Below are 11,686 nucleotides of genomic sequence, written 5' to 3'. Positions count from 1 at the left end.
GTAGCTTAGAGGCTCCCTGATATGTAAAAATGGCTTCGTAAAAAGATTTTTATCATTACAGTACTGCTGATCATAGCACATAAGCTAAGAAAAAAAAAAACTTTCCAAAAAGGCACCCCCTTCAACTACAATGATCTATAAAAAGTCCCATTCCAAAAATATAAATGTTATTTTTGGTTTCTTACTGACATGTATTGCAGGTCAGGTTACGACGGAGAATTAAATGAAATCCCACCTGCTGCCACAAGACAAGTACCCTGCATGTCAGTGTAGGAATGAAGCAGAGATGGCATTCTGGCTATGCACCCATGCAATTCAGCTTCATGAGGAGGAGTGCCTGTGGAATCCGGCCTGGATATTTCAGTCTTGGCAGTCACATGGGTTCTGTAACATTTGTATAACGTACTGCAGGTCCGGTGTAGGACATTTAGAGTTCTGTGGGTAGCACAAGCAGCCGTCGCCTCCTCAACATCAAGAACCCTTTTGGATACTGCAACCTTTTCTGGCGAAGAAAGGAGCCGGTTTTGCAGCAAAATGTCGGACAGAAGCCCCTTTGAGACGGACATGTTAACCCTCACCCGCTATGTCATGGAAAAGGGACGGCAAGCAAAGGGTACGGGGGAGCTCACACAGCTTCTCAATTCCATGCTGACTGCAATTAAAGCCATCTCTTCTGCTGTCAGGAAAGCTGGCATTGCTCACATGTAAGTTCTTCCTCTCACTTACCATGCTGGGATTGGTGTTGAGCAGCAGTGTATAACGACTCGGATACTAATCCATAATGCAGTGGTTCTCAACTCCAGTCCTCCTATCAGGTCAGGTTTTGGGGATATCCCAGCTTCAGCACAGGTGGCTCAATCAGTGGCTGTGCTGAAGCTAGGACATCCTGAAAACCTGGCCTGGCCTAATTCCTGCCACCATGTCCCAGAATGTAAATTCCCTTTGAGGATTTTAAAAGCATAAATGTGTACACCTAATTTGCACACAAAACAACAAACTCTGGTTTGATTTGAGAACAATGACTTGTGATACTATTTGAGTGTCTTTAGCTGGGGAATATATTGAGAGTGGGAGGATGGCTTGAAAAGCCCAGTTACACGTATGTGGCATTTTGGGTCATATTTACTTAGCAGTGCTCTGCCATTGGACACCTTACAAGGCCATAATACAACTCACAGCCTATTTGTGACAAATGGACCTTTTGTTTCATATATTTCATGTTGTTGGTGTGCAGTGTACTTTTATTGCATGGGTTCAATAATGTCTTAAAGAGCCAGATGTATTAAAGGAGTGTCTGATGGAAAGGTGTATACTTTTTAAAGTATAGTTGAGATGATGATTTTAATGTGTGATAATGTTTTTTAGTTACAAGTCTACCCAGGGTATGTGAACACCAAAAGCGTCTGAGTTTCTAATAATGTAGGCATAAACATTTTCACCCACAAAATATAAATATAGACAATTTATAGCCACTTCCTCCAATATACACAGTTTGTGTAACGCTACTTTTCATACCATTATACAACCTTTTTGTTGCACGTATATCCATATTTCCACCAGAAACATGTAGAATATAGTTCCCACTGTCTAAGCTCTTTGGTTTAGGAGTAATGAACCTATATATTAAATATTTAAATACATCTTTTTTTTTGCCTGAGAAACGTGTAAACATGAGGCATTTATTTTGCTTCTTAAACCATTATACCACATTATATATAAACATATTCCAGTCTGAAACTGGGGCTATATTAATTACAGTATTACTTGCACTAATTATGTCTGACAATCTGCCATTATATGCATATGTTTTAGAAACACTTATTTGACTATTTTCTAACTGCACTGTCAAATGTTGTACGAGTTGTCGATAACATTTTCCTTTTGAGGTCATTACCTTACACTTAACATAATACAAAAGATAAAGCGGTTTCAAGCATATCCGTGTTTTAGGAATAACCAAGGCACTTGCACACAGGTGAATGCATCTAACTTGCATTCAGAAACATGGTCAGACGAGGGGCCCAGAGGAGAGATTTGAGAAGCACTGAGCTACTGCCCTCTAGTGAAAATAAGTCAGTTATTTATATATAAGTCAGGTTATAATTCTGGTCATTGAATCATCCCACTCCATATTTCACGTGCTGTTCTCCTGTGGGACCTGTAATGATCTTTGTGGGTTTATAAAGTATTAAAACATTTGAATAAGAATGACCATAGCAAGCAACAGCCACTTTGAGGAGCATATCTACTTCATGGTTGTATCACATGACAGCTCCCCCTGTCTCACTTTTTGAGCCACTTGTAGGGCTTTTATCCTTGCTAACTCTGTCTCAAAGAAGCAATCCAATCGGTACTTTAAAAAAAAATATATTTTTTTGTTTTAATATATGTAGCCTTTGATTCGTTTTATTGAAAACTAATTAGCTAAGCTCAGGGCCTGCTGGGATGTTTGCGGGGCTCGTGCAGGGATATGTGCGGGGCCTTGGCTCTTACTTTCTTCGGTGGCATCATATGGAGGCATTTCCTCCAGGCATCTCCTCCAGGCAACCCATCTCCTCCCGGCATCTCCTCCGGGCATCTCCTCCCGGCAACCCATCTCCTCCCGGCATCTCCTCCGGGCATCTCCTCCCGGCAACCCATCTCCTCCCGGCATCTCCTCCGGGTATCTCCTCCCGGCATCTCCTCCGGGCATCTCCTCCGGGCATCTCCTCCCGGCATCTCCTCCCGGCAACCCATCTCCTCCCGGCATCTCCTCCCGGCAACCCATCTCCTCCCGGCAACCCATCTCCTCCCGGCAACCCATCTCCTCCCGGCATCTCCTCCCGGCAACCCATCTCCTCCCGGCATCTCCTCCCAGCATCTCCTCCCGGCAACTCATCTCCTCCCGGCAACTCATCTCCTCCCGGCATCTCCTCCCGGCATCTCCTCCCGGCATCTCCTCCCGGCAACTCATCTCCTCCCGGCATCTCCTCCCGGCATCTCCTCCCGGCAACTCATCTCCTCCCGGCATCTCCTCCCGGCATCTCCTCCCGGCATCTCCTCCCGGCAACTCATCTCCTCCCGGCATCTCCTCCCGGCATCTCCTCCCGGCATTTCCTCCCGGCATCTCCTCCCGGCATCTCCTCCCGGCATCTCCTCCCGGCATCTCCTCCGGGCATCTCCTCCCGGCAACTCATCTCCTCCCGGCATCTCCTCCCGGCATCTCCTCCCGGCATCTCCTCTGGGCATCTCCTCCCGGCAACTCATCTCCTCCCGGCATCTCCTCCCGGCATCTCCTCCCGGCAACTCATCTCCTCCCGGCATCTCCTCCCGGCAACTCATCTCCTCCCGGCATCTCCTCCGGGCATCTCCTCCCGGCAACTCATCTCCTCCCGGCATCTCCTCTCGGCATCTCCTCCCGGCATCTCCTCCCGGCAACTCATCTCCTCCCGGCATCTCCTCCCGGCATCTCCTCCCAGCATCTCCTCCCGGCATCTCCTCCCAGCAACTCATCTCCTCCTGGCATCTCCTCCCGGCATCTCCTCCGGGCATTTCCTCCCGGCAACCCATCTCCTCCCGGCATCTCCTCCCGGCATCTCCTCCCGGCAACCCATCTCCTCCCGGCATCTCCTCCCGGCAACCCATCTCCTCCCGGCAACCCATCTCCTCCCGGCAACCCATCTCCTCCCGGCATCTCCTCCCGGCAACCCATCTCCTCCCGGCATCTCCTCCCAGCATCTCCTCCCGGCAACTCATCTCCTCCCGGCAACTCATCTCCTCCCGGCATCTCCTCCCGGCATCTCCTCCCGGCAACTCATCTCCTCCCGGCATCTCCTCCCGGCATCTCCTCCCGGCAACTCATCTCCTCCCGGCATCTCCTCCCGGCATCTCCTCCCGGCAACTCATCTCCTCCCGGCATCTCCTCCCGGCATCTCCTCCCAGCATTTCCTCCCGGCATCTCCTCCCGGCATCTCCTCCCGGCATCTCCTCCCGGCATCTCCTCCGGGCATCTCCTCCCGGCAACTCATCTCCTCCCGGCATCTCCTCCCGGCATCTCCTCCCGGCATCTCCTCCGGGCATCTCCTCCCGGCAACTCATCTCCTCCCGGCATCTCCTCCCGGCATCTCCTCCCGGCATCTCCTCCCGGCAACTCATCTCCTCCCGGCATCTCCTCCCGGCATCTCCTCCCGGCAACTCATCTCCTCCCGGCATCTCCTCCGGGCATCTCCTCCCGGCAACTCATCTCCTCCCGGCATCTCCTCTCGGCATCTCCTCCCGGCATCTCCTCCCGGCAACTCATCTCCTCCCGGCATCTCCTCCCGGCATCTCCTCCCAGCATCTCCTCCCGGCATCTCCTCCCAGCAACTCATCTCCTCCCGGCAACTCATCTCCTCCCGGCATCTCCTCCCGGCATCTCCTCCCGGTAACTCATCTCCTCCCGGCATCTCCTCCCCGGCATCTCCTCCCGGCATCTCCTCCCGGCATCTCCTCCCGGCATCTCCTCCCGGCATCTCCTCCCGGCATCTCCTCCCGGCAACTCATCTCCTCCCGGCATCTCCTCCCGGCAACTCATCTCCTCCCGGCATCTCCTCCCGGCAACTCATCTCCTCCCGGCATCTCCTCCCGGCTACTCATCTCCTCCCGGCTACTCATCTCCTCCCGGCATCTCCTCCCGGCATCTCCTCCTGGCTACTCATCTCCTCCCGGCATCTCCTCCCGGCATCTCCTCCCGGCTACTCATCTCCTCCCGGCATCTCCTCCCGGCAACCCATCTCCTCCCGGCAACTCATATCCTCCCAGCATCTCCCTGTACAAGGTCCCATCATTATGGCTCTGCAACATCAAATTGCATTGCGTTGCCATGACAACGGGATAACAATTACTTGACAAAGCAAGATAGAAAGAGCCCCTATGAACAGCACTCAATATCAATGTATATGATAATATTACAATTTAACCTTTATTAGGTATTACAATAAAATAATAGTGGACACAAAACACAACATAGAGAAATTACATATGTATATAGCTGATATGTGCATACTAGAGATATACTCGTAGGAGCATGCCCCCATGAGGGAAATACATGAATGTCTATTTTATGTTAATGAGTAATAAACTCAACTAATAGTTGTATGAGCGGAATAACTCATAAGTTGATATACAGACATAGAGTGTTCTCTTTGTCAGATTCTCACGTACCCTCATACTGTAGCACTTTATCTGCTCAAAGGGAGCTAGTTGCAGCTAACACAATAATATTCAAACTAGAGCGCATAAGGAAACATATATCTTTATATTATATTATAGTTTCCCAATAGTAATGGGGTCAGCGTTCCGACGTCCATATGTGGTCCAAAGTTTATGTTCAGCCAGTTTGCAACAGGGCCGACTGAGCATTTAATGGACAGACAGCCAATGGTAGGGCAGCACACAGCTGCAGGGTAATAAACAAGAACCGCCCCTAGACATATTCAGTCCACTGGTAAACAGGGGCTGGGAGAAGTGCAGGTGTGGAATAATTGCTGATGCAATTAACCCCTCGTGTGCCCAAGGTAGCGCGGCGCCTGCGTGTAGCTTGCGTGCGGTGCGCCTCACCCGTGATGTCATGAGGGAGAAGCCTGAGCGAGGTCCGTGTGGTGTCCCCCAGCCTGGCAGAGCAGCATGAGTTAGGCGCTTCGTCACGGGATGCGTCATGGGGGCAGAGCCTAAGCACGGGCGTGCAGTGTCCCTCAGTCTGGTAGTGCGGCATACATCACCCGTCCGGTCACGGGGTGCGTCATGGGGGCGGGACCGATGGACAATCCTTTCAGTACCCCCCCCCCTTCAGGGGCAACCTCCAGGCGTCCCAGGGATGGCTTGAAAGGAAACCTCTGATGAAAGGCCCGAATAAGCCTAGGGGCGTGAAGTTGGTCCTTAGGAACCCAAGAACGTTCTTCGGGCCCAAAGCCCTTCCAATGAACCAGGTACTGGATCTTTCCGCTGGAGAACCTGGAGTCCAAGAGGGTTTGTACCTCGTACTCCTGTTGTTCCTCAACCAAGAGGAGTACAGGCGGGGGCACCGAAGCTGGAGACCAAGGGTCCTTTATGAATGGCTTGAGAAGTGATGTATGGAACACAGAAGGGATTTTCATCGAGGCTGGCAACCGAAGCTGGTATGTCACCGGATTGACTTTCTCGATCATGGGAAATGGTCCAATATACCTTGGTGCTAATTTAGCTGTGGGGACCTTCAACCGAATGTTCTTTGTGGACAACCAAACCTTCTGTCCCGGATCGTACGTAAGTGTCTCACGACGATGTCAGTCAGCCTGTTTTTTCTTTAGAGAGACTGCATTTTTGAGATTCTCCTGAATCTTAGCCCAGGACTCTTGCAGAAGCAAGATCCTATTATCTGCTGCCGGTACCCCGGATCCGGATCCTGCAGTGGGGAGAGCTGAGGGGTGAAAGCCGAAGTTGGTGAAAAAGGGAGAATCTTGGGTTGACTCGTTGCGCAGATTGTTGTGGGAAAACTCGGCCCAAGGCAAAAGATCTGTCCAGTTTTCCTGGGTATCCAAGATGAAGCAACGGATGGAACTGTTCAAGTGATTGATTTGTTTGCTCCGTTTGACCATTGGTCTGAGGGTGATAGTCAGAAGAAAAGTGCAGCGAGATCCCTAGTTGCTTGCAGAAGGCCCGCCAAAATTTTGAGTTAAATTGGGAGCCTCTATCTGACACAATGACCTGGGGGACTCCATGTAGACGGAACATGGGTGCGGTGTCCCGCAGCCTGGTAGTGAGGTGTGTGTCACCCAACCCATCACGGGGTGCGTCACGGGGGCAGGACCGACGTACAATCCTCACAATCTCACAGAAGTAACCTGGGCGCAAGAAGGCTAAACTACAGCTCGCTGTGCGGATTAAAATATTAACTCTCAAACCCCAAGTACTGAGCTCGAGGTACATAATTTGTTGTTCTAGTCGCCATTAGCCAGAGCATAGTGTGAAAATCTACCCCCTCGGTGTTATACTGGCAGTACTGGTATCAAGCTCATGAAAACCTAGTTGATGATAGAGAGTAGTTTATAAACAAACAGAACGCTGTGTCCACTCGTACGTAGGACACGGCCTTTGAGTACAACTTCTCTGTATAGGGTTAATCTATATGAGTTCTTAGGTGCCGATAGACAGAACATGATATCTATAAATAAGCACAATAATATCGTCACTCATGAACAGAGCGCCATGCTGATATCAAGTCGCCAGTAACCGGAGCATAATATAAGTGTCTAGCCCCTCAATATTACACTGGTATTGCTAGTATTAGACTTATAGATACCTGGCTGATATTAGTTAATAACTTATCAAGACACAGCACTCTGCATCCACTGATAAACGGAACAAAGCTGTAGTATTTTGCCCCACCATACAGAGCGAATATATTGCTGCTCGTGTGTACGTAAGGACGCTACGTCTCAGCTTGGTGTTGCGACGTCACGTTATGATTTGTTGTCATGGATTTGACATCGTGGAGCCCTAATGACGGGACTATGCAGGGGGAGATTACGGGAGGGAGGTAAGAGTTACAGAGGCCCCGCAATTAGTTTAATTGTCGTAGGGGAGTGTGTAGAGCCTCTGTAACTGCGGGGCACAGGCACTGACAGCACCACCATCACACCAGCCCTGCCTAAGCCGCCAATCAATTCATTCTCCTGTGATCGATCAGCAAAGATCCTGCTTCCCAGGGTTCACTAAAAAGCTGCATTTCAGTTTCAATAAATCCTTCAATCAGTGTAACTCAACAGCTACAATGTATCCTTATATTACTATGGTAACATTATCTATTGTTACAGTTTACAGCTCAAACTACTAGGAATAATGGCAAAAAATGATCACAAAAAGGAAATGTTGCAAAGATCTTGCACTGCTGGGGAAGTATGTTAAAGCCTACTATAGAAATGAAAGGATGCTCAGTATAGTAAAACTAATTAAAAGTGGCATTAAGTTGAATTTAAAAAAAATGTAGTAAGTATGATCCAATACTACAGAAGTGATTTATTATTTATCCTTCCAGTGTCTCCCGTAGCACAAATAACACTTTTCAACATGAATGTGTGACTAGCAAGACCTGCCTGATTAATTGAATTGTATTACTCACCTGGTAAAGTTCAAAGTCCTTGAAATAAGTCCTGGAATTCCAAATTGAGTGTCTCATAACCATGTTCAGCGCCAGCTTGTATTAAATGTACTACTTTAACACGTTGGGATTCTCCCAGGCAACGAGGCCTCAAATTGGTGTAAAATCCATAATACCACAATAAATTGAAGCATGTATGTGGTGTTTTTAAGATGAATGATCACAATACAGTATATCTTCCCTTCGCTGGCATATCTGTTCCAGCATAACCTGGTACTTGTATTGCTGTTGGTCTCAGTAATTTTCCTTATGTTCTTTTTCAGGTTATAATATAATAGTAACAAGTACTCCAGTGGACAGTTTGACTGTCATTTTTAAACTTGCGTACATACCGGTACCCCATAAATATGCCACAATTGAAAAAAATTAATGTTTGTAGAATCAGGTGTGTGAACCACTGCACAGAAAATATGTGCAACTTTGGGATAAAATTGGACTCCAAGCTGGTTAGTATGAACTTTTTGTTCACAGTATTGTCTGCAATGAAAAAATAGGGTTTATTATTAAAGCTCCAGACCAAGCGATATCCTATATGTGTTGTTTTTTTTAAAATAAATCAGTTCTGTACCATTTACAAAGTCACACCCCCTTCCTCTTCTGAAACAGGCTCTGGCACACCCCTTTTTTTTAACCCTGCCCTCTCTCTAGCAGTGCACCAATTGTATCTGGTTGACTGCCCGGTCACATGATCTTCCCCACAGCACTTTGCATCTTTGGTCCTCTTCTGCTGCACTGAATTTAATCTAATGAACCCTCGAGCTGAATCTTCACAGATCAATCACAGGAGAACGGATCAATCAACAATTTAGCTAATTACTTATCATCGTGTGGATTGTATTGATGCACATATTAAAGCTGCAGTTCAAGTTGCCATTTAAAAAAACAAAAAAAAAAAAACCTTTTTTCCCCCATTCAATATGAGCATCAATACAATCTCAGAAGAGGAAGGGGATGTGACTTTGTAAATGTTGCTATAGAAACAAAAATGCTTGTTACATTAGAATACATTAAAAAAAATCAATGCTGCAAATATTTTCTCAGAGTACAGAACTGATTTATTAAAAAATTAAAAAACACACATGTAGGATATTGCTTGAACTGCAGCTTTAAAGGGGAATAATAATAATAATAATAATAAAACGGTAGCTTGATCTGCTGCTTTGAACTCTCTGACAAACAATAATCTAGCACTCCGAAACGACATATACATATAACAGGTATCCTTTGTAATGACTCCAGCCAGGCTGACGTGTTTTTGCTCCTCTAGGTTTGGCATGGCCGGAGGGCAGAATGTGACGGGAGATGACGTGAAGAAACTGGACGTCTTATCCAATGATCTTGTTATCAACATGCTCAAATCCTCCTACAGCACATGTGCCTTGGTATCTGAGGAGAACGAGAAAATCATTATCACCCCGAATGACGTGCGGGTCAGTGTGACACACATATGTCTTCTTTTTTGAATATTGAATATTTAAAATAGGCTGTAACCCATTTTCCAGCGACAGATGTCTTATGGATAGCACCAGTTAGTAAATAGGTGCCTTTATTTTAAATGTAATGCTTTTAATCTATTTAGTTCCCCCCACAAATTGTGAAAAAATATCACTTAAACCTTTGAGTACCGGGGGAGGAACAGCTGGGATAAGTGTCCAAGGCCCGCAGTTGGGGAGGGCCCGCTCGTCAGACACTGAAAGTTAGGCCCGGTTAGAGGTTTTGCATTGTGTGTGTGTGTGTGTGTGTGTGTGTGTGGTGGTGGGTGGGGGGGGGGGGGGTGTATTGCATTGTGCAAAAAGGGGGGTATTGCATTGTTAGGGAGGGATGTATTGCATTGTGTGGGAGGGCGAGTATTACATTGTGTGGGAGGGCGAGTATTGCATTGTTTGGGAGGGCGAGTATTGCATTGTGTGGGAGGGCGAGTATTGCATTGTGTGGGAGGGGATATTGCATTGTGTGGGGGGAGGAAGGGGGAATGAGCGTGAGGGGGGACTGAGGGATCGGGATTGAGTGAGAGGGGGTAATTAAGTGATAGCAGAGAGGGGTGGAAGAGGGAGGAGGAAGTGAGAGGGGGGGAGATAGAGCAGGTGGCCAGCAAGGAGGTGTGAATTGGGGCTCACAATGCTGTCGACAGGAGGGGTGGAGAGCAGTTGAAACTCTAGTCCTGGGCCCTGAGAAATCTGTCAGAGGCCCTGCGAATAGAAGACGAGGAGTCTTCCCCTTCTGTCCGCTATCACTACAGATTACGTTGTGAGCTCCATAGGAGCGTAGTATGCAATCACTCCCCAAAAACAACAAGCTATGACATAATGAGGCACCCGGAGTGCCACGACGTCATAGTTATGTCAAAGGGTTAAAAACTACCATTAAAAATATGATGGCATCTATGTATCAAGGCAAAAGTGGAGCAATTCTGGGGCCAAAAACCTGCCCACGCTGTATTAAAGAAAAACATCTTATTGATTTTAATGAGATTTCTTCTTTGATATATACAGTATGGTTCAGTTATTTCCCCATCAGAATTACCCCACTTTTGCATTGATACATATGCACCAATCAGGGTCACAGATAGCATTCCCGGGGCTCAGGCCTACAGTTTCCACTACCTCTCTAGTCTTGTGAGACTTCCCCTCTATCTCTCACCCCACCCTCTCCTTCTCAGTCCCCTCTCTTACACCCCCACCCCTCCCCATATTCCTCTCCCTCCCTTACACCTCACGTCTCTCTCTCCCTTACAACCCCATGTCACGGGAGACCAGGTCCTACAACACCTTTTTATAACTGGGATCATTTGATTGAGCAAAACAAGATGGTAAAATAAATTGTAATTTATTTCTTATAAAACACAGACACACACAGTTACACAATTCAAGATTAACACACTTACTGGGGATAGGGTTAACGAATTAATCTGTTTTCGGAATGAAATTCCTTCAGATCACCTTTTTAGAGCACTTTCCAATGACCGGTAGTTACTAACAAAAAGTCCTGGACATCTGTTACTTCGCCGCTGTTGGTGTGGCGCTTGGAATCTCTTTGGAATCAGTGCTCCCCATTGGCTGCAGGCCCTCTTAAGCGTTCAGGCCCTCATACACTAACCTGGACAGCTTATCAGAGTGTGGGAATTCTCCTGCCAGCCAATCACCGATTTGCCAGTATTGTAAAACAGGCCGGGCACATTTTCTCAGGTAGCAAGTGGGCATGGATTGCATACTGCCCTTTTTGCATACTGCGCCCACCGCCTCTTTGCATACTGAGCCCACCCTCTGCTCAGGCTCCACAGAGTCTGGGTTTTGGCAAATGGTGTTAGCTTGCCTTGTGTCAGGCCAGGATATGGGTACTCCAGAATAAGGGCAGTGCCCCATCTGTCCTAACACCTAGGCATCTCTGAGCCTTTCAAGTATGGCCTCCAGACAGACACAGAGGCACCAACTAGTAGCCATCTGGGTTTTCTGGAATCCATGACTTAGAAAGCCCTCAGTTCATATAAAGGTTATCAATATCTATACACATTAAACTATACCCGTTTAATAA

The 11,686-nt window shown here is 47.6% G+C and overlaps 1 protein-coding gene across 1 annotated transcript in view; it reads left to right on the top strand.

The window, feature by feature from the left end:
* Positions 1 to 305: 305 nt before the first annotated feature.
* LOC142494651 (fructose-1,6-bisphosphatase isozyme 2) overlaps positions 306 to 11,686 on the top strand; it is an 82,340-nt gene continuing 70,959 nt past the window's right edge. The window contains exons 1-2 of the mRNA XM_075599085.1: positions 306 to 704; positions 9,423 to 9,585. Of these exons, the coding sequence (XP_075455200.1) occupies positions 535 to 704; positions 9,423 to 9,585 (333 nt within the window). The 5' untranslated portion in view covers positions 306 to 534. The remainder of the gene's footprint in view (positions 705 to 9,422; positions 9,586 to 11,686) is intronic.

The sequence above is a fragment of the Ascaphus truei genome, chromosome 1, assembly GCF_040206685.1.
Source record: "Ascaphus truei isolate aAscTru1 chromosome 1, aAscTru1.hap1, whole genome shotgun sequence".
Classification (NCBI taxonomy): domain Eukaryota; kingdom Metazoa; phylum Chordata; class Amphibia; order Anura; family Ascaphidae; genus Ascaphus; species Ascaphus truei.
Note: the sequence above shows the minus strand (reverse complement) of the source record. Positions and strands in the feature narration are given on the sequence as shown.